This window comes from Lactuca serriola, chromosome 6 (genome assembly GCF_051521515.1).
Source record: "Lactuca serriola cultivar US96UC23 chromosome 6, Lser_US96UC23_V15, whole genome shotgun sequence".
Taxonomy (NCBI): Eukaryota; Viridiplantae; Streptophyta; class Magnoliopsida; order Asterales; family Asteraceae; genus Lactuca; species Lactuca serriola.
Genome location: NC_136413.1, coordinates 68,391,144 through 68,414,664, shown reverse-complemented (window position 1 = coordinate 68,414,664; position 23,521 = coordinate 68,391,144). Strand labels below are relative to the sequence as shown.

At 30.5% G+C, this 23,521-nt stretch overlaps 2 protein-coding genes across 4 annotated transcripts; one reads left to right on the top strand and one right to left on the bottom strand.

Annotated features, from left to right (window-relative positions):
* Positions 1-1,157: 1,157 nt before the first annotated feature.
* On the top strand, positions 1,158-4,093 carry LOC145059145 (E3 ubiquitin-protein ligase BIG BROTHER-like). Of its 3 annotated transcripts, none has more exons than XM_079007007.1 (7): positions 1,158-1,455; positions 1,888-2,137; positions 2,215-2,476; positions 2,559-2,608; positions 2,706-2,878; positions 3,533-3,641; positions 3,731-4,093. In XM_079007007.1, the coding sequence occupies exons 2-7, from the start codon at positions 2,012-2,014 to the stop codon at positions 3,797-3,799; spliced, it is 789 nt and encodes a 262-aa protein (XP_078863133.1). In that variant the 5' UTR covers positions 1,158-1,455; positions 1,888-2,011; the 3' UTR covers positions 3,800-4,093. The 3 variants fall into 3 exon arrangements, with proteins under 3 accessions (XP_078863133.1, XP_078863134.1, XP_078863135.1); XM_079007008.1 differs by having other exon boundaries at positions 1,158-1,459; XM_079007009.1 differs by having other exon boundaries at positions 1,160-1,455; positions 2,233-2,476.
* An 837-nt stretch (positions 4,094-4,930) lies between these two features.
* LOC145058912 (aldehyde dehydrogenase family 3 member F1-like) lies at positions 4,931-14,584 on the bottom strand. Its single transcript, XM_079006795.1, has 10 exons — positions 14,267-14,584; positions 13,789-13,857; positions 12,330-12,426; positions 10,360-10,566; positions 10,160-10,284; positions 6,926-7,030; positions 6,656-6,828; positions 6,374-6,464; positions 5,425-5,574; positions 4,931-5,345 (listed from the first exon to the last, which is right to left on the bottom strand). Exons 1-10 carry the CDS (start codon positions 14,456-14,458, stop codon positions 5,103-5,105), a joined length of 1,452 nt encoding a protein of 483 aa, XP_078862921.1. The 5' UTR covers positions 14,459-14,584; the 3' UTR covers positions 4,931-5,102.
* Between the last annotated feature and the right edge of the window lie 8,937 nt (positions 14,585-23,521).

The following is a 23,521-nucleotide window of genomic DNA, read 5'->3' as shown; positions in this document are numbered from 1 at the left end:
CCATGTGGTCCATCGTATCGTACACCTAATCCTAGGACTGTCTGGAAATTGGTGGGCGGTTTATTGTTCATTATAAACGATATCTAAAATTAAATATATATGACAGTTCATTTTATATATTGTTTTAAAGACTTAAAACTATTTGATTCGTTAATTTGTAAATGAAAAACGACATTTCAGAAATTTCTTTGTTAAATTAATATATCAAATTTACTTGTTTTAGATAGATATTATATGTTTTTAGTTAGAAGCAAAAGTTAATATTCTTTTAGTTTTAAAACAAGGCAAGATATTTTATTGTAAAAAAAATTACATATATCTTTACAAAGTAGTGCAATCGAATTTTACGCCCTCCACTATAACAAGATATTAATGAAATTCATGATCATCCATATATTTTTTTCAAGTTACTTTATTATTTAAGACGAAGTTTAGGTGTTTAACTATTACTCACATACTTTTATTAAAAGGAAATTTTGTGTTGTTAAAAATTATTTACATGAGACTAGTGTTGTATATTGTATTAAACTCCAATTTTAGTAGTCTTAGGTTAAAAGAGAATTATTATCATAAATAATTATAAAACTTGCTAAAATTTATTTGTTTCCTAAGATTATACTATTTTAACATAAATTAATATTGATAACCAAATATTTCCACCAATTTTTAAGTCTCCCATATTTAATGTGGAAAAATGAATATGAGCTTTTTTAAAGAGAAAAAAATTGAATTACACGTAACTACTACTTTCCTCATAAATCTATATATTATTTAGTAATTTTTAATTTATTTCAAAACTATGTATTTATCGAATTACAATAAATGTTGATGACATTAACATGAATATCAAAATCCTTTTAAATTTTTCTTCTTAATATAGTTCCTTTCATTGCTAAATTTATGAAAAAAAAAAAGTGAGAGAGAGAGAGAATTTTATAGAAAAACCAATAAATTTAACTAGTTATTAGAAATTTATTGCGAAAAAAAATATAAACCGACAGAAACGAAACAGAAGTGATAACTAAAGTCACAGCTGCCGTGACCTGATTTAGCTGACCTACATTTACCAACGTAACTAGATTCCGCCACGTGTCACGTTTTATTTCGTTCTCATACACATGTAAAAGCCCTTGTTATTCCGCGAAGCAGTGAATCATACCCCACTCACAGTGTAACGGAGATCGCGTGTCTCATTTTACTGTTAACAACTCCCTGCAAAAAGGCGCCACCCCACAACAGAGACTGTGTGATTACAGAGGAAGGAGAGAATACAGATTAGAGAAAAGAGATCAAAAGTGTTTTAGTGAGAGAAAGCTTCATTCTCTCTCTCTATATATATACATATACATACACCATATGTTTGTATATATATAGTTAGATTCGTAGATACATAGAAAGCGAGGTTGACGAATTCATCATCACGGCGGCCGGAAAAGAAGCGATCATTCGATCAATGTAGGTAACATAATCGCCATGATAGAATAATTTTGTTTGTTTGTTCTGCGATCGGTAAATTGTCTTACTTTTGCACAGTGATCGAATGATTAACTGATTATGTGAATTGTGATCTAAGTTTTTGATCGGAAATGAAATAAATTTAAAGTAAAAAGGAAAGCTTTGGTTAGTTCTACGTTTCTGTTTCTGATTGTGTCAAGCAATTGAATTTCGTGGAGTTTCTGCAACAAACAATTTTGGAAAGAAGTAGCGGAAATTAGGAATTAATTATTGCGTTTGGTTTTATTCATATGTTATTTACGTTATTACAATAGCGAATTAGAGAAGCTTTTTTTATATTTCTGCTTGATGATGTTGATTAAATCAGAGTATTGATGACTTGAACAGATTATAGTAGCTTGATTTAATTCAGGTATAATGTTTCTTTTGTAGGATTTGCATTTACTCCTGTTGATCTGCTAGTATACTGTATACCCATTGAAGAATGCTAGAAAAATTGATGTCAATTTGTTTAAGAAACACTCTTGTTAAATAAAGGGGAATTCATCATTCATGAATGAACTGGCATCTACAAACTGAATTCAACATCCTCCATAGTTTGAGTGGAAGCTTAATGGATTTCTTTGAAGGACTTACATATGAGCATGTCAATTTCATTTTTTCTGATGTTACATATCCTCAGGTAATCATCTAGACATAACCTTTACCTTCTTTATTATATATATAATTTGTTCATTATGGTTTCTGTGAAAATTTGAGGAATCATATAACTTACAGGATAGCACAAACTATACAATGAATACCAGTTCATACAAGTTTGCATATTCAGAACCTGGGAATTTCTCATACTATGATTATTTTAATGCTTATGCAATCAATGATCCAATATATGGGAACAATGGATTCACTAGACAACTAGAAAATACTTCAACCATGAATAATGAAAGAAGTACACCTGTACATATGCAACAAAATGGACATTCAATTTCAACCTCCAATTCCCATACCAATTCTTCAGATAGTAAGCATTGAATTCTTTTTCCTTTTCTCAAATGTTTTTCACTAAACCCCCAAACTAATAATTTTCATATTCAAATTTTCAGATCAACAGAGTAATCATAATCATAATCACAATCATGGTGATCAACATCAGGTCTAATTTCTAAAGCTTTTCTCACTATAAACTCTTTTTCTTTTTTAAGATTATGTGTTGTAAGTTATAACAAGGTTACATGTATAAAATTTTATAGGTTGTGTGGGAAGATAATGTTGATCTTGACAACATGACTTATGAGGAATTGCTAGAGTTAGGTGAGGTTGTTGGAAGTCAAAGCCGTGGTCTATCTCAAGAAGCTATTTCCCTTCTCCCTGTTTCAAAGTTCAAGTGTAGCTTCTTCTGGAGAAAAAAATCAAAAAGCGAAAGGTAACAAATACTTCACTTTATAGACTATATATATCCATGGAATAAGGGTTAAAGTAAAAAAGGGGAGACAATAAAAAGGTAGATATTGTATGAAATGCACAAATAGATAAAAAGACCGGTAACATTGTCATATGATTATATCAAATAGAAATTACAAGGGTTCTCAGAGAAAAGCATGTAGACTACAAGGAATAAAGCGGATATAAATACTAGCTAGACAGAAACCCTAATGGGCTAAAGACAAAAAAGAGCCCATAAACAAGCGGGCTAATAATATAGACTAACAAAGACAATAAAACTAGTTTTTACCTTTAGATAAAAAAAAAAGTAAAAAATAAAGGACAAAAGTAATAGCATCTTCAATGGGAGGAAATATTTTGAATCTACCTCAAAACTAGTTTTTACCATTAGAGACAATGCATAAATAATTCAACCATTTGATATGAACTAAATGTTTTTTTTATATCTTTTGTCGTGTAATATTTCATTTTTAAAAATTAATGTTTGTGTAAAAAACGAAAAATGTAGATGACTGAGTTTTATAATACATTTAATTATATTAAAAAAGGTTTAAGTTACTTAGCTTTCGTCTGATAAAGTTAGTGGAAAGCTGATATGACAAAACATAAAATGTCTGCATGGCAATTCCTTCAGGTGTGTGATCTGTCAGATGGAATATAAACGAGGTGAACGTCAGATCACTCTTCCTTGCAAACATATCTATCACTCGGGATGTGGAACTCAATGGCTTAGCATCAACAAGGTAAAATCGTTTTTTTTTGGTTTATTTACATTATTGCCATTCTTGTTTTTTTTTACTCAGACTAATATTTAAACTCATATTATTAATAGGCTTGCCCTATTTGTTACAAGGAGGTGGTGGTTCATATTCCAAAACATTCGGAAAAATTAAGTAAGTGAACATAGAGAAAGTAAAGTGGTTTCTTAATACCCCTAATTTTATTAGAGTAATATTTTTATTTTTCTAATTGGATGAATATCTTATGTGTTAAATAAGATTACAGAGTGATTAGAGTTTGAATTACCTTCCATTTACCATTTTTTTTTCCTTTTTTTCTTTTTAACGTGTCTTCTTGTATTTTCATGAGGTTTTTTTTAAGATGACACTTGAATGATCACTTTGCGTAGGCCTATGTACTAAAAAATGTTAAATGCTAGAAATGGGAACTTAAGTTGGTTTTGCTTCCTATAAAATTCTACTTTCATCTTTTCCTATTACAACATTGTAGTTTAATAAATTTACCCTAAGACAAATTTACTAAACTAACCATAATTTGATGTAAACTTAAAGGAAAGATTCCGAAATAATCATTTTTTTTTTTTGCAAATTAACCAACAAGTCCATAATGGGGCTTACTGGATTGACGAAAAAATATTATTTCTGACAAAAAAAATACATTTTAGACTGATATTCCGGATTTTTGAAAAAAAAAAAGAACTCTAAGATTTCAAAAGCAAGTTCGAAATCAGATTAACAATTCCTGAATTTTTGAGAATTTTTTTTCTAAAATCTAACAAAAAATTAAACAAACATAATAAATGGAAAGTATTTACGATATAAGAGCTTAAAATCAAACATTTTATTAAAAAATGGCGATATTACATACTTCAAAATGGATATTTAAGACATAAGTAGAAATAGATTTATTTGAAAAAAAATTGTGATAATTAAAGAAAAAAACTGAAATTTCAAGAACAATTCCGGAATGATACATTCATGAAAAAATGGTTATTTTTCAAAAACTGAAAATAAAAAGGTTATTTCTTTTACAAATTTATAAGGGTTAATTTAGTTAATTTCCTTTTTTTCTAATGTCCTGAATAGGAAATGAGAGAAAATACAATGCTAAAACTATGTCGATTTTACAAAGTAAAATGTATAGGAAAAAAAAAAAGGAAATGAAACAAGATGTATCATAAAGAAACAAGTGAAAATATGTTGCTGTTTTTCATATTTATTTGGGTGTTGGTAAACAAAAATTATATTTTCAGGGTTAATATGGTTCATGCCAAAAGGCCCAATGGACCATATTAAATAAATACACTTTTGGTATATTAAAAACAGCAATTGAAGATCATAATATCACATCAGAATTCACACATCATACTCCAAGGACTTGATAAGAAAAAGAGATCAAACCATCTTTTTCAACTCTTACATAATGCATATAAATAGCTCAACAAAAGAACTAAAAGTAAATCCTCAAGCCTTCCTTTTCAAACCTAATGCAATCAACACAATTGCAAGATAATCAAATCTTAACCCGGATTTAATCAGTTGTAACTTTGTATCATTCCATGGCGGATATCTAAACCATATATCTATAAAGAAGCTCCTTGTCAACACCACCTTCTCATGACTAAAATTATCAAACGAGTATTTTCCATGGTATCTTCCAAACCCACTCCCGCCTGTTCCACCAAATGGTAAAGTATCCACCACATACTGCATTTATTTAAAATTTATATAAAAATTAATTTCAAAAAATAATAGAAAATAATGGTGTCACGAGTTTAAGGATTACGTGAAGGATGACATCATTGAACGTAAGGCTTCCGGATGATGTCTCGGAAACCAATCTCTTTTGGAAATTATTGTCTTTTGTAAAGGCATATAGAGCAAGCGGGCTCGGCCTTGATCTTATGAAGTCAATACTGTCTTCAATTTTCTCCAACTGCATCCAAGAAGTTGTACTTGTCGTGTTAACATAGGAAACAAATATTGTCTGTTTTGGGCAATCCAACTGAAAGACTTTCGAGAGTGTCATTCATTTTGGAGTCCTGATGAAAGGATACAATGCTCTCACAATTTAAAACACTTTTTAGAATGAAAGATATCCACGTCCTTGTAAGGAATTCTTCATTTTCCCTCCAATTGATATAGGACTTACTTCTAATTGGAAGGGAATGAAAAATTACTTTTATAAGGATGTCGATATATTTCATTTCAATACATGATTTTAAAGCCATGAGAACACCGAATCTCATCTAAAAGATATAGGTAAGCGTGCACGGACAAAACCAATAAAATCATCAATGACTTTTTGGTTATTTTGTAAACACGCAATTAAGCTCAAAAAACCGGTAAATATTTACAAAATGACACTCGAGTTTTTAATAAATAAATATGAGTTTTTTTTTTCAAATTAATTTAGTATATATAAAAAGGAAATTTCAGAAAAATCCTTAAACTTTTAACCTTATTAACGAAAAAATCATTTTTGATTATTTATTACAATTTCGCCCTGAAAACCGACATTAACCAACAAGATTGGTTATTTTACAAGTGTTTACCGGATTTTTAGGCTTAGTTAGAAAAGAAAAAAAAAACAAACAAACAAACTGAATTTTGCATTAATAAAACAAAATTTTAGGGACTTATCAAAATGGAAAATATCTTGGTAGGTCTATGTAACGTGTTACACTTAAATGGTTAATTCACAACATTTAATGGATTGAAGAAATCTTTCTTACTGTAATAATTGGAAGTAAAGGACCAAAAATTTCTTCGGTCATAATTGCAGCATCAAGTGGGGGATCGACCAATATTGTCGGCTCAATGAACCTACATTTCCACGAAATTTAATTGAAAGAAATATATAAACCCAAAGTTAATATACAGGTTTTGTATGATTAAAATAAATTATATTCGTAAAACATGTATTCTAAATGTTTTAAAACATTATACATATAAATATATAGCAAAACTAAATTTTCTTTTGTCCACCCTCAAAAAGATCAAAACAAAGGACTTACAAGTTCTCTTCATCAAACAAACCACCATAAACCACCGAAGATTTGACCATGTGTTCATCTAAGAGACTCTTCAATCTTGAAAAATGCCTCTTGTTAATTATCTTAGACATGCTATTGGATCCATTTGGATCATCTCCAAAACATTGCTTGATATATTTTTTCAATAATTCAACCTAAAATAATTAAACCATTGCATAAATTTATGATAAAAAGATTAGGAAAAAAAATGCAATTCGACATTAATATAGATATTTTCCTTTACGATTTTACCAAATTTGACAAATTCTTTTTCTCAACAAGGATATAATCAATGCCGATACAAGCTTGCCCGGCACTTGCTCCGAACTTCCCCCAAACGATTCTTTTTGTAGCCATCTAAAAGTGAAAATTAATAAAATTTATTGCTAATTAGTACACATAATATTTAAATGTCATTGATTCATAAAAAATTGAAGTAAATTAAGAAAATGATTATGTGCTATAGTAAAAACTCCATGTTTAATTCAATTTCTGTTGTTTTTAGGGTATGTGGTATGGTTTAACCACACCTCTTACATTATGTCCCTTTAATTTCATTTTTAATAAAATTTTAAAAATCTAAATTATTTTTAAAATAACATAAAATAAATAAAAATAAAACTTCTTCATAGATGATCGCCATTCTACAACAACAATTTTAAATCCCTGGCATGTTGCTTTTCTCCACATGTTTTTTCCTTACACATTTTTTCTTTCTTGAACTCCATATGTACGTTAAACTTCGAATTATAATGCTGGAACGATTAAAAATCTCTATACGGCCTCAAGTAGGCCCCTCGAGTCCAAATCTAGTGATTTGTTGGCATGCTCTACGCCTCGATTTTTACAATAAGACTAATTCGTCTCTCTTTGTTCTCAAAGAGTTTTTACCGCATTAAGATCGAATCGTCTCTTTTGTTCTCAAACAATGACACAAACTAGCATACTTGCATCTTTATGTTAAGGACATTGTTCTTATTGCATCCATCAGGATTCTTTTTCAATGAATCATTGCCTCCCTTAGTCTGGAATTTTGAATTTCTGACTTGGGGACATTGAACTATTTTTTCGGTATTTTTGTTACCTAATCCAAAAACCACATGTTCTTTTATCCACATGAGTATGCCACATAGATTCTTCAACATGAGAACATGTCCCAGTGTAATCATCCAAGACATCCATGGATCTATCTGCTAAACTAGGTGTTGAACACACCCCAGATTATGTCATTTTCTTTGTATCGTAGCTTTACGAGAGCACTATAATATTTGACCTTCACCCGACTACACATATTTTGTGGTGGGGTTGGCTAAAAAGACACCTCATTTTACCATATAGACACCCTAATTAAATTTTCAAATATTTTTATTGGTTGAAACTGTATTGTTTTCCGAAAAAACTGATTATATGTAGTTAATTATATGATGACTTTTTATAAATGTGTCAATGAGATGTCTTATTAGCAACACCCTTTGTGGTTCATCAGTTGTGTCTCTACATGCATGACCCTAAAGAGCCTCACTTAGAAGCCCTCAAGCGCTTCATGCATTATGTTGGAGACAACATTAATCACACTTTGCATCTATATTCCTCCCTAACTATGGCCCTTACCGCATACTCTGACGTAAACTAGGGCATGCCCTAACAGACAACAGTCCATATTTGGGTATTGTGTTTTTTTGGAGACAATCTTGTCTCATGGTTTTCTAAACACTGCCACACGATCTCACGATTTAATGCCAAAGTAAAATATCACTATGTAGCCATTATATTTGTCAAAACTATATGGTTACATACTCTTTTACGAGGCTCCACATGTCACTATGCTCAACCACTATTATCTAGTGCAACGACATTAGTGCAATTTATAAGTTGTCGAACATAGTCCAACACAAACGAACCAAATACCAATACACCAATCACATGGAACTCAACATTCATTTTGTACGGGATAAAACCACAATTGGTCATGTTTGTGTCCTAGATTCCCATTAAGGTACATTTTGACAACATCTTTACGAAAGGGTTACTGTCCTACTCTTTTTAGAGTTTTAAAGTAACTTAACTGAGTAAACTAGTATATCCCCTTCAAACTCTAAGGGAATATTATATATATTGTATAAGTCTCTTTCCTCAAATATTGTATTTTTGTATTTACCCCAATGTCCTTTGTATGTGTGTGTGTGTGTATGTGTGTGTATATATATATATATATATATATATATATATATATATATAGGTTAAGGTTCATTTGAGACCATTCTAATTTTGTGAGACCGTGAGACCAAATCTAAAAATAATTTTAAAATCCAAAATAAATGGAAAAATCCAAAAATTCTTTTTTTAAATGTTATTTTCGGAACTTGAATTAACTAAAAAAAATATATAAAAAATATAAAAAAATTAAAAAAAAATCCGTTTTTTTTTTGAAAAATACGTGAAATATTCTAAATAGAATATTTCACTGACATATTCTAAAAAATAATTTTAAAATGCAAAATAAATGGAAAAATCTAAAAATTCTTTTTTTAAATATTATTTTCGGAACTTGAATTAACTAAAAAAAATAAAAAAAAATAAAAAAAAAATTCTATTTTTTTTGAAAAATACGTGAAATATTCTAAATAGAATATTACACTGTACATATTCTAAAAATAATTTTAAAATGCAAAATAAATGGAAAAATCAAAAAATTCTTTTTTTTAAATATTATTTTCGGAACATGAATTAACTAAAAAAAAATAAAAAAAAATAAACAAATGCGTCTCACGGTCTCACAAAATATAAGTGGTCTCAAATGAACCTAACCCTATATATATATATATATATATATATATATATATATATATATATATATATATATATATATATATATATATATATATATATATAGTAGTTGTGAACCACGGTTATAAAATTAACTAAATTTTCATAATAAAAATTTATAATTATTAATCAGTTATTTTAAATAAATCATTTTAAATAAATTATTAATTAGGAGATATATCAAACTTTTAAAGTTATTATAAATTCAAATTTAACATATAATTAGAAAATATAAATTTGAATTTTGAAATGAGTTGCCTAAAATATCTACATGACACATAACATAATATTAATGAGGAGTTGTATTAGAGTGACAGTTGTCAAATGGAGATTAAAACTATTTATTTATTAGAATAAGGATATATATATATATATATATATATATATATATATATATATATATATATATATATTGGAAATGCATGATAATTATTTCAAGAAAAATATTGAATCTATTAGTGAGTTGGATGGACCAAAAATGTAGAACAAAAACAACCCGTGACTATGAACCATGTATCAAAACTGAAATTTAGACCGAACCTAAGTTTACTATGCCACATACACCATTTTTCTAATTTACTCTTTTTATAAAATAGACTAAAATTCAATATACCATATTGATATTTTTGTATTTGTCTCTTTCTATCAAATAAAATTTACCTTAGTGTCCCGAGAACTGGAAAATGAATCAATCAAAGCCGGGCATTTTCCACCCAACTCTAAAGTCACAGGAGTTAAATGTTGTGCAGCGGCTAACATCACAAGTCTACCCACTCGTGTACTCCCTTTCAATAGAGCATTAAAATTAAAATCTTGTAAAATATCATTTTATAGGGTTCTAAAAGAAGTCGAATTCTAACCAGTGAAGAAAATCTTGGCAAATTTTTGTTGAAGTAGTTTTTCACCGATATCCGATCCACCTTCAATAACTTTAACCGCGGTAGTGTCAAGATAATCATGGATTGTTTCAGCAAGAATCGAAGAGCACATAGGAGCTAATTCTGACGGCTTTAGAATTACTGTGTTTCCTGCAGCTAATGCCCCAATCATTGGTTCCAACGATAACCCTACAATTTCAAAACATAAGAATTTCCATAGAAAATCATATGTAATATATATATATATATATATATATATAGAGAGAGAGAGAGAGAGGAGAGAGAGAAAGAGAGAGAGAGAGAGAGAGAGAGAAAAGTGAATATATCCTTAAGGGTATATAAACTTAGGTATCCAAACACACAATACTATGTCATTTTGTATCATATATATACATTATAATTGTCCAATGTTTTTATAATTCGACTTAAAACTTGATTTACATCCAAGATTTTTATAAATTTCACATTTATCTCTCTCTTACAGAATTTTCAATTTCAACTATAATATATATAGCCTAGTAGGTGTTCGACAAAAAGATGTGATGTAAGTGGAAGATAATAGTGAAATTTCGAAAATCTTAAATGTAAATCAAGTTAGGAATTGAAGTTAAAGACATTATAATGAATATATCAAACAAAACGATATATTATGGTGGGTTTGGGTACCTAAGCTTATATACCTTAAGAGTATATTCATTTTTCCCACATATATATATATATATATATATATATATATATATATATATATATATACACACTAGTTGTGAGACTCATGTATTACATGAGTTAATTTAAAAAACTAAATATAAAAATCTAAATATTTGAGAAGTTTGAATTTATAAAAAAAATAAGAAAATTAATTATTTATTAATGAAATTGATATCCATTTATTACTACATTTATTGTAATTATTACATTAAAGTATTATATGAAATTTATAAAATAAGAAAACTTATAAAATAACATGTGGAAAAAAAATTAATTCAAAATAACCACAAGATGACATTTGATAAATTGAATGAAAGTGTGACATGTTGCAAAAAAATTTCAAAGTATATATATATATATATATATATATATATATATATATATATATATATATTATATACACACATCGAAATTAACATTTTGTACATATGCACATGTATAGTTCTTTATTTTATTTTTTTTCAATTTTTTTAGATGACCAATACCAATCATTCCTAATAAATGAAAATAATTTTGTCACATGTCATCTTCTCCTTCATTTGGACACATGACATTTTCTAGAATTTTTAAATTTTTTATTTTCCACTTGTCATTTTATTGTATTTTTTATTTTATTAAATTAAAATTCCATATTTAATATGTAACGTAATATATATGTAAGGTATTTATTATAAAGGGTTTATATATGTAATGTATTCAATACATTAAAGTCTTATTAATTTTAATAATCTAAAAATTTTCTCATTGTGCTTATAAATTCAAAATTTTTCAAATTGTTAAAATTTCATATTTAATTTTTTTAATTAAACTCATGTAATAATGAGTCTCACACCTAATTCACATATAAAATTTGGTGTAAAAATTGTATTTCGATAAAAAGTTCACGGAGGTTTTCCTCCCTCAATTTAGTATGGGTGACAAGCTTAAGTAGTTAAATTGGAAACAGTTATCAGTGACTTTAGTCAAAGAAAATTTTGTAAAAGTTAACAGAAGACCTATAATAATAATTTTTAGTAAATTAATATTTGAAATTTAATACAAACAAGCGTAAAATTTTCAAAAGGTAACAATCATAGTCCCTAGATATCTTAGTTACTAAAAATATTCATATCATTGTTATACATGATATAATTGGTTGAGGTCAGAAATATTTTTTTCATACAAAATTACACTATTTTGTTGCAAGAAATGGTATAAAGGTTGTTTATGTAAAAATATTAAAAGTTGAAGGTGTAATTGGGTACCAATCGGGAAGTTCCAAGATGAGATGATGAGAACAACACCGAGAGGCTCCGGAACCAACTCTGCTTTGCTTGGGAATGCAGCCAGGGGCAATCTCGCCTGTTAACAATTTATTCGCAAACGGAATTTACTATTTTACCCTTGAACAGATTCAATCATTGAGTTTTCTACTTTTAGGTAAATATCATGAACATTTATTACTGTAAATTAAAAAATAAAACAAAAAAAAAAAACAAAAAAAAACACACATGTGGAGTCCATAATCATAACTAGACAACTAGTCATTGTGTTTGGTGTGCATGAAAAAGATCTTTCAGTATCATATAACAAAACAATTAATGTGATTGAAAAAGATGAAAAAAAACTAACTTATTATCATTATTATGATAATAGATACAAAACAACTCTTACAACCTACGATATAAAAGTCATTTACTCAAATTCATAAATGTTGTACTAGTGGGATGCTCTACCACTCAACCTCTTAAGAATAAATAAGAAATTAAATATTCTCTTATAATATTTTCCTCTTCCTATCAATATGAAATGGTGTCATATTTGAATAAAATTAATAATATTTTAGTTTATTTGTCATCATTTCTAATGAAAAAGAAGATATAAAAGAATAAAAATAGGAGTATAATTAATTTTTCTAAATAAAATGAGTCCATATGTAACTTTAGCCCAAATCGTTTAGATAAAATTGAGTCCCTTCCATATACTTTAAGTAAAACAATTACTCCATTATATAGAAAAAATACTAAATAGAGCCCACGGTTTGACTTAAAACACACCGCCTCCACCTTTATTTATTTTGACTCTACTCCTATTTTTGTTAGTTTAATCAACTTAATACTCTCATTTATGTCGATTTTTTTTGGTATCAATTGATTATACCCCATTTGTTCATAAATAACTTTGTTAATTGACGAGTCATAAAGTCCATGGTTATTTTTATTCGCTTTGACGATATTTATTTCCAATTAAAAATTTTGTTCCCGGCTACATTGCTATATTTACACGATTTCAATTCTTTAATCAATAAAAGGGAGGCTAATCGATAAATATTAGTCGATTCTTATAGTCAGTTTAAAGCTTTTTAAAATTGATATTAACGGATGAATATGAGTCAATGTTTATGATATTTTGAAAACTTTGTAATATTGATTTCTTATAATGATTGATGTAGCTTTTATTAAATATTGACGAATTTTTCTGTCAATTTTTCTTTTAAATTTTAGACTCTATTTCTTTTGGTATAACACCATATTTTAATATGTTATAATATGACGCGAGACTTTCACTCGTTTTTATTTTTAAATTCTGACTCAACTCCTGTTCAAACTGTATATTTTAAGACAAGACAGATACCAATATTGCAATTTACTCTATTTTCTTTTTCATCATGTGCATTAAAAGCTAGATGGACAAAATTGAAACATATTACGTAGTGTAAGTTACCTTTTTGCCAGCCATCCATTGCTTCAAGTTTCCCAAAGCATAATTTATAGATTTCACCACTGTTCCAATCTGCAAAATTTTTGCATCAATTGGATCTTACGTTTCACAATAAAAACATTTACACACACTAAGTGGGTATTTGGATTTTTGATAAAAAATAATATAAGTTTTCTGCGATCAAAATAATGGAAAAAACAAACAAGATAAGAAGTCGAGTGTAATAAAACAAAACTCAATGATCAACATAGATGCACAACTATAAAATTACTTTTATTTTTAACGATTTTCTGGACCACTTAACAGATAAGTATATAAATGAAAATTTTATCAAACTATTAAAGTCTTTAAAGTTTAAGTAACTGATTCTGATTTGAAATGAACTAAGAAACTCTAAATTCAATCCAATCATTTTCCATAGGAAATCGAACTTGAAATACTTTGTTATCATTTAAAAGAATCAATGATATGTGAAAACTACCTCATCTCTATACGCTTCGACATGATGCTTGCCTAGATCTTGTTTAAGAGCCATGAAAAAATCGTTTTCTCTATCTTCAAGGATATGGAGTAAACCTTGGAGTTGTGAAATCCTCCATGATGATTCCTTTGTTTTCCCGGAATGGAAAGTTTCCCTCAATTCCTTCAAATCTGATTCCAATTGACTTTGCATGTTGGATGATTTGTTTTAGTATAAGTTATCAAACTTGTTGGACCGAGGATCGAGGCTCATGTCATTGCATTTTATAGACAGAAGTTCGAATTAAATAGCTTGGAAAACAGACTACTCAACCACCAAATTCAAGAGTTTTGGACCCCTTAAGTTTGGTGATGTAATGCTTGTTTGTTTACTATCCAACTAAAAATTGTAAATCGTCACATCGGTGTTCAATTGAGTTAAGTGTAAGGGTCTTGTAAGATTTTTGTTTGTTATACTTCTCCGTCTCTTTCTTTTTTACGGGTGCTTGTTATTTATAAAATCGCTGTTTAAAAAGAAAACTAAAAGTTGTAAATGGTAAAAAAGTTTGATTTTATATAAAATTTTATGAAAAACATGAAATGACTAAAAAATCTCTAGACTCTTATTCAAATTAAATTTGAAAGGTGAATTTCGAGAAACAAAAATGTATTATATTCTCATTTGATATAGACGATATATCTTTGAGGTGCATGAACCGGATTTGTTATCCGCTTTCAAGAGTGTTCTTGGCCACTCTTCAAAACCAGCATGATTTAATGGTTGAATATTTGAATCGGTATTCTTTATATCGACAAATTGATATTTATGAGATCTTCAACTCTCGTTTATATTGTTTTGGATAACATTTCACCGATTTTAATTTCGATTTATTTGTCGCATACTGTTGCACCGAAACTTTCAAAAAATTATAACTTCCTCACACGAAGTCAAATATAGACGTTCTTTATATGCATGCTTTCGCTTTTACGATTCCTACGACATTTGTTCAAATTACTTAGGCTAATAAGCAACCTATCTCCGATTCACTTTTTACGACATTCTTTATTGTATAGGGTTAAACGCAAAACTTAGAAGAACATAACTTCTTCATATGAAGTTAGATTTAAGCATTATTTATATCTACGGAAATCATATTGACGTCTAATACGTGTTTACGATGATTATTTTGGATAAAATATAATATACTTCTACTTCGAATTTTATTGTCAAACAGTTATATTAAATTCTAATGTAGAGTGAAAATGGGGTGTTACACATATAGGGTTATAGTAGTTTCAATAGTATGTTGCTATAATTTGTAAAGACATAGATTCATAGGTTGCATGTGCCCATAATTAGATTATGTGTTAATTTCGTTGTGCAAATATGTTTTACGTAATATATAAAACTGATCAGTGGTATCAGAACTTATGGTGCTTTCCATTATAGGTGTATAATGGAAACAAACAAAAAATTAAATATACATTACGCTCGTCGAGCGCGCAGCGACCAATGCTTGGCACAGTGTGTCTCCTGGTCTAGCAGATCCAGATTTCTTGCATTTTTCGTCTTGGAGGATAATTGCTTAATATATAATAGTTATCTTAAGTAAATTAAAATATGAAATTTTAGTTAAGTAATATGATAAATCCAAAATTCAAAAATCTAAGAAGATAATTATGAAACTTATATTATTTAACTAATAGATTAATTTAGATAATCATAATCCATAAAATATTATTAATCTTAAATCTTTGAATATTAATAATTTAAAGGTTAATTTAATTAATTAGATTCAAACCTTAAAATTTTAAAATTAATAAAACTTAATAATACTATACATATAAGATTAATAATTGTCGGTCAAACCAAGACTAGACCTCATTCATGAAGTTATGCTATAAGAGCAGTATAAAGAGACAACTTATAAAATGACCGTCAAATGGTTGTCTTTTTCACCCACTGCTTCTCTGCGTAATGGATTGTCTTTAGCTGAAAGGGTTCTGATAGGACACTAATCACATTAAAAGTATAATATAAAGTACTTGAACATTCTATAAGATCCCACTTTGTTACTTTAAGAAAAATGTAAAATTATATGCTAATCCATGAAAACACACATTACCACTACTTGAGTTATCATACAACAATAATTATCAATCTAGCATAAAGGTTGCTCCATTCGAGGCCTTGTACGGACGCAAATGTCGTTTTTTGCTATGTTGGGTAGAAGTTTGAGATACTCAACTGGCTAGAAAGCATGTTGGGATACTTTACGTACTGACCCCAAAGTCATTTAAGAAACTGTAGTGAAGATCGTTCGGATCAAGGAAAGGTTAAAAGCCACACGTAGTCGTTAGAAAGCTATGTGGACGTGAAACGTAAACCCCTAGAATTCGAAGTAGAAAATTGTGTTCTATTGAAAGTTGTGCCTTGGAAAGGTGTCATTAGAATTGGAAAGAGATGAAAGCTTAATCCCCGATACATCGGACCTTTTGAAATTCTGGTAATGGTAGGTTTAGTGGCTTACACACTCAAGCTACCTCAAGAACTCATCCAAGTTCACGATACCTTTCGCATGGGCAACCCCAAGAAGTGCCTCTCTGATAAGAATCTCGTTACTGCTCTCGATGAGATCTAGGTTAACACTTAGCTTCACTTTCGTGGAAGAACCGATAGAGAGCATGGATCGGAAAATCAAATGCCTCAAACAAAACTGCATGCTTATATGAAAATTTCGATGGAACTCTCACAGAGGGCCAAAGTTTACTTGGGAACGCAAAGATCAGATGCAGCAGAAGTACCCACAACTATTCAGCGGTACTCCCTCCACTAGTGGAACAAAATAGTAGTAGAAATGATACAATTTCTGGACGAAATTACCTTTAACGAGGAGGTAATGTGACATCTCGGAATTTAAGTCTAAATCTGTAAACGGTCAATTTACCGCGAACTACATTGTAGTAGGACCTACGACATAGTACGTCTATGGTTTTACATAGTACATACAAATGAGATTCGAGTGTTCATAAGTGCTTTCGGGATACCTCAAAATGCTTGAAAAGTTGACCATCATCATCAAACAGGAAACAGTTCAAAAACCGGTGAGACTTGATGCCCTAAAAATCAATTTTTTGCATTTGACTTGCATGGGGGCTATGGATGATAAAACTAGATAGAACATGTTCTCAGGATTCCGTACATATAAAGAACGTCCAAAACGGAGATCGTATGATGATTAAACTATTTTGATTCTGGGGATACTCTGATGATTAAACTATTTTTAAAAACAAACTGTAATAACTTAATGGTTTTAAAAAGTTTTAAATTGGCTTGAATTTTTGGGATGTTACACTAAATCAATTCATTTAGTTTCTAGGGTTTGAGTGTGAGCCATTAGAGACAACCGTAATTTTGGTGCTAGATTTTTCAAGAGCAACTGAGGATCAAAGAGCGGTACATATGATTGTAACACTAAAATATGTAATACTACTTGATATTTTCGATTTCATCTAGTGTTTCTAGTAGTTTCAATATTATGTTGCTATAATGTTTAAAGACATAGATTCATAGGTTGCATGTGTCCATAATTAGATCGTATGATGATTAAACTATTTTCATTCTGGGGATACTCTGATAATTAAACTATTTTAAAAACAAACTGTAATAACTTAATGGTTTTAAATGTTTTATAAAGTTTTAAATTGGCTTGAATTTTTGGGATGTTACACTAAATCAATTCATTTAGTTTCTAGGGTTTGAGTGTGAGCCATTAAAGACAACCGTAATTTTGGTGCTAGCTTTTTCAAGAGCAAATGGGGATCAAAGAGCGGTACATATGATTGTAACACTAAAATATGTAATTCTACTTGAGATTTTCAATTCCATCTAGTGTTTCTAGTAGTTTCAATATTATGTTGCTATAATGTGTAAAGACATAGATTCATAGGTTGCATGTGCCCATAATTAGATTATGTGTTAATTTCGTTGTTAAAATATGTTTAATGTAACCTATAAAACGTATCAGTAGTAACATTGGACATACGTATTTATGAATATATCATACATGAGTCTCCTTGCGAATATCGTACATTTTCATGCAATTTATTGCTTCAACCATCTACATGTTAAATTATAAGGCATCATATCTTAATATCCTACTATGTCATAATATGGAGTATCAGTTTAAAGCACAGTTTATACGTATCTATTTCATCACATCTATTCATGTTGAACGACATAGTCAAACTTCTTATACCAACATTCCAAAGCTTGCTTATATCATATACATATACAATCTTCACATTTTTTTATACATTTTTTTGCTTTACCTCAGTAAGATAACTGCTAGAGAGCTCCATGTAGATTTATACTTCTTATTCTAAGTTTTTGAAGTTTTAGTTTCATTTTAGAATTATATACTTCCAAACTTTAAGAAGTTACAACCACATAGAATTATAAGAGCATACGAATAAAATTAAACAAAGCATTGTTTTGTAATCCAATCGTGTATTTCAAATATGTCATTGTCTCTTGGTTTTCATATGGAAAGTCATTAAACCTTAGTGATTTCATTCTAGTTAAAACTCACTAGTTATGACTATAGAAACGTTATTAGTTTTTACAATTTCAATCATGATGATCTTTTGAGAAAACATTAAACTATATCTCAATCACATAATTCCAAATTTATAATACTCATATTTCCATTCGTAGCCCTTTCAATTTCATATTTGAAAACATCCAAACATTAATATTTTTTAGTGAATTCTATCCAATATAATAGGATTTTATGGAAATTACTCTTCAAGTAAATAAGTATCATTTGATTTTAAATTTCCAAACAAGGAATCAATATATATTTATGTTAAAACCACGTGTAATTACTTCATACCTATTTCTCATTTTCTTTGGATCGATCTGTTTTAATTTTCTTCTCGAAAATCTATTTATAGCCAAGTGGTGCGTAGAAATCATATATGTGTAGAAGTCATTGAGTTCTTTTAGGGGAAGAGATTGCTTTAATTGCCTCTTTTCATTGAGTTCTTTTAGAGGAAGATTCATTCTTTTTTATGAGAAGATTTGTTCTAAACAATTGTTTTGGACAACATGTCCCGAATTTATAAGACACAGACACATATATTGGCCTCTATCTTCACAACATTGGGGGAAGGTGCCACGACCTTTTCTAGACACCCCACAGTCATAGGTATTTGTAAGATAGTTTTATATTCGACCATAACTCATATGGTGTTTTTTCCATCTATTTTCAACATATCTTATTTAAAAAATAATTAACTGATAATACATCTTCCACAAAATTAATCAGGGCAACCCAAAACTTATTAGCATGGAATTCATCATTTCCTTTAAGGTTTGATTTTTCCTTTATGTGATTGGTGTGTGATTTTTATACTAGTTTTAAATTTATAAATCCTATCTAATGTCAACTTGTTTTAACAAAATAAACAGTATACTTAATCATGAAGAAATATAGTTTAAGGTAAGAAAGGATGTCGAAATCTTTGGGAACATGTATCGTTTGTAGGCTCAACTCAATAGGGGGGGTGGGGGTGGGGGGGAGGGGGGTTGGGCGACGACCCATCTCCCCATAATGGTTTGGGCCCCAAAATAATTTTACTTATGTTTTATATATAAGTTGTGTTATCATATCACTCAACATCTTGTTAGTCGAGTTGGTTAGGAGGCCTGTCTATTTGATATTAGCTCCATGTTCGATTCCGGTAGTTTCTATTTTTTAATCAAATTAAATACAAAGTTTTTCAAAAGTTTTCTTGATATATAGACGCAATATATCAATGTTTTAAATACCAGTTTGAACCGGCCGGTCGAACTCGTTAGCAGGGGTGGACCTAGGGGTGGTCCACGGTGGCACCGGCAACCCCTAACTTTTTCGGCCGCAGTGAAAAAAATTTCGAAAATTTTTAGAAATTTTTATTTTTTCTACTACCGTGCAACCCCTAACTCTCTCGTGCAACCTCAACTGTAAAATCATGCGTCAGCCCCTGCCCATTAGATTGGGAACCGGAGGAGGGAGCGGTTCAACTATCATCGATTTTACGTTGACTTCTAAACCGGATTGAACCGACCGGTTTTTAGAAAAACTCGGTTGAACCAGTCAAAATAAACCGGTTGAACCGAATAAAAATACATGGAAAAGAATCATTTGCATAATAAATTTTGGTGATTTTTTTTTTCAAATCTATTTGTTTCTCTAAATAAAAACTATGGTAAATGTTATAAAGTTTTTTGATATATTTGTATTCATCTAAAACTATATTCAGTTTTGGTATTAAACTTTATTTTCTTTTTGACGTATATGGATTGATGTAAACACTAAAACTTATGATTATGTGCTATTTTAATATATTTGGATTGATCCTGTAACAACCCAAATTTCACGTCGAAAAAATTTTCTTTTTAAATCAATACTTTAGAAAACGATTTTAATTAAAACACTGTCTGGTCAAACCATTTCATAACATACATCGTGTCTGAAAACCAAAACATGAAAACAATCAACTATCAGAGTACAAGATCCCAGAATGTGACTCATGGTGCGGAAAACAAGGTGCGTGTATGATGTGCCGCTACCGCGCCAGCTCCTTCCCCCTTGAAGAAGAGGTACCTGAAAACAAAACTGCAAGCCGTAAGCACGAAGCTTAGTGAGTTCCCCCATAATACCTCATACCATACAAACATACAATGAACAGCTAGGAGATACAGGCCTCGCCCACACTCATGAAGATACGGGCCTCGCCCACACTCCGCTAGTTGGGAGATATGGGCCTCGCCCACACTCCACTATCTGGGAGATACGGGCCTCTCCCACACTCTGCTATCTGAGAGATACGGGCGTCGCCCACACTCCACTATCAGAGAGATACGGGCCTCACCCACACTCAGCTGCTAAACCATAACATACAAGTATCACACAGACAACGAGTATAAACAATTCTATCATACTGTCATATATCATAATCAAACTCAACCATGAGATATGGGCTCTGCCCACACTCCGACACTAACATATCGTCTATACGGGTCGGCCTTGGTGCCTTAGACCCGTTACTACTGGAAGGAAACTCACCTCGAAAAGTGGCTACCGAAAGTCTGACTGCTAGACGTCTGGCTGCTGCACCGGTAATCCTCCAGCTACAAATCCATAAACATAGATTAGCCACTCATAAATACCCTTAGGTCAATTGATTGACCCACCCCTGGTCCAAGGTCAACTCCTTGGTCAAATTCAACTTCCAGTTGACTGGACTCGCCGAGTCGTGGCACAGACCCGCCGAGTCCTTCTCTTACTAGCCCGGTCCTACTCGCCAAGTCCCTCTTCCCACTCACTGAGTTACCCGTAACTCACTACTCGGGACTATAGAACCGACTCGTAATCCGACTCGCCGAGTCCCCACGAGCAGATCTCCTACTCGCTTCCAAATCCTCACCAGAGCATCCCTTAAGAGGATTTGGGGTTCTGGGACTATTGCTACACGTTAAATTGCTAATTCCGCATGCAGATACAAAGGGTTGGACCTTCAACACTTAAACCCCTCTTACTTAGTGAAAGTTCATATGACTCGCCGAGTTGAAGAACAACTCGTCGAGTTCCAGGCAATCTTCATAGGACTCGCCGAGTTGTTCATCCAACTCTCCGAGTCTAAAACCATCTTCATAGAACTCGCCGAGTTCCACTTTGGGGCTCGCCGAGTCCCTTCGACCCACTTCCCATACAGACCAAATCTGAGACATGCAACGCTTCTAAACCATAGATCTATGCTCCTGCATGCTTATCACATAAAGTTGCAAACTTTACATGCATACATGGCCTTATAAGCTCAAGAAGGCAAATCCAAGCTCTTTAAGAGGCCATACACTCAATAGGGACCTCAATAACTCCAACCACAGAGACTTTATACTTCTAAGATGTCCATAAGATCCCAATCTGAAGTCCTTTCAGAACATAGAGCATAAATACATGGAGTTTGAGGTTTTAGGGCTTGAAAACCATTAATTTGGGACAAAAAGAGGATCTAATGAACTAGTGATCAAGGTAAGAACTTTTCTACCTGAATGGAAGCTTCTCACAGTGTAGATTCCGGATCTACCTCCCCTCCTTGCACACTTCAACCTCTTCCTTCTTTTTCTAAGCTCCAAACCTTCTCCACAAAGCCAAAATCACTCTCAAGAACAATATGGGGGCTAGGGTTTCTTTCTACAGCTCTCTGGAAGTGTTAGGGAGAAAGGAGGCCAAGTTAGAGCGTTTAAATAGGGTGCAAACACCCGGATTAGGGTTTTTGCCCAAACAGGGTCTACTCGCCGAGTCCGGGGACCGACTCGCCGAGTCCAAAGTTCAAACCTCGCGCCTTATCCCGCTCCTACTCGGCGAGTTGGTCCTTCAACTAGCCGAGTCCAAGGAAAAAATGCACTTTATTAAAATATTAATCACAAGGAGTACGTATCAGGAACCAGGTGCTACAGATCCACAACTTATTTTTATATGTATTTTTAATATTTGAATTTGTAAATGTTAAATTCATAATTTATATATGTATATATGTATAAAAAAAAAATAGGAAAAAAGATGAAAATTATAGAAACCGATTAACCCGACGGTCGAACCGGTTAAATTAGAAACTGATCACTATACCGGTTCAACTAAAAAGCCGGTTTTTAAAACATTGCAATATATTATCTTCATAGTGGTGTTTCTTCCTCTAACTAGTTTCAAAATATCATATTTGTTTTTTAGTTAAAATTTAAAAATATATAATACCAATAAGGTTATGCTATTTAAGTTACTAGAAAGTTTTAATGGTAATTTTTCAACAAATGGTCTCTTCATATGAGCATTTAAAAAAAATGTCTCGTTCCCATTTCTAAATATGTCAATAAAACAAATATATAAAGTTTTCATATATAAAGAAATGCAAATGTATTTGGATTCGACAAACTCCAATATTATTCTATTTAACTTTTTGTTAGATTCAACTTAAACAATGCCATATATTAGCTTTTATATATCGTAAGACATTATTTATTTTAATTTCTAATATATTTAATCAATTAGTTTTATATAAAAGAACATTGTTTGGATAGTCCTCGGTACTGTTTTTTCGGTTATTTATAACAAATATCAAATTGAACCTAAAAATATTAGTCTTGTTAAATGCAAAAACCAAAAATCGATGTTCTTTCAGAATGGTTCGATTTTTTGGTTTATTGGTTTTGGTTATTGTTGTTTTGCAAAGT

What these genes read in the sequence shown, in the direction of transcription:
- LOC145059145 (XM_079007007.1), top strand. Translation starts at nt 2,012, where the DNA reads ATGAACTGGCATCTACAAACTGAATTCAACATCCTCCATAGTTTGAGT. An exon ending in CCATACCAATTCTTCAGATA is followed by an intron (nt 2,477 to 2,558) that starts GTAAGCATTGAA and finishes TCAAATTTTCAG; the next exon opens with ATCAACAGAGTAATCATAAT. An exon ending in ATCATGGTGATCAACATCAG is followed by an intron (nt 2,609 to 2,705) that starts GTCTAATTTCTA and finishes AAAATTTTATAG; the next exon opens with GTTGTGTGGGAAGATAATGT.
- LOC145058912 (XM_079006795.1), bottom strand. Translation starts at nt 14,458, where the DNA reads ATGCAAAGTCAATTGGAATCAGATTTGAAGGAATTGAGGGAAACTTTC. An exon ending in AAAAGAATTTGTCAAATTTG is followed by an intron (nt 6,829 to 6,925) that starts GTAAAATCGTAA and finishes TAATTATTTTAG; the next exon opens with GTTGAATTATTGAAAAAATA. An exon ending in TCAATGATGTCATCCTTCAC is followed by an intron (nt 5,346 to 5,424) that starts GTAATCCTTAAA and finishes AAATAAATGCAG; the next exon opens with TATGTGGTGGATACTTTACC.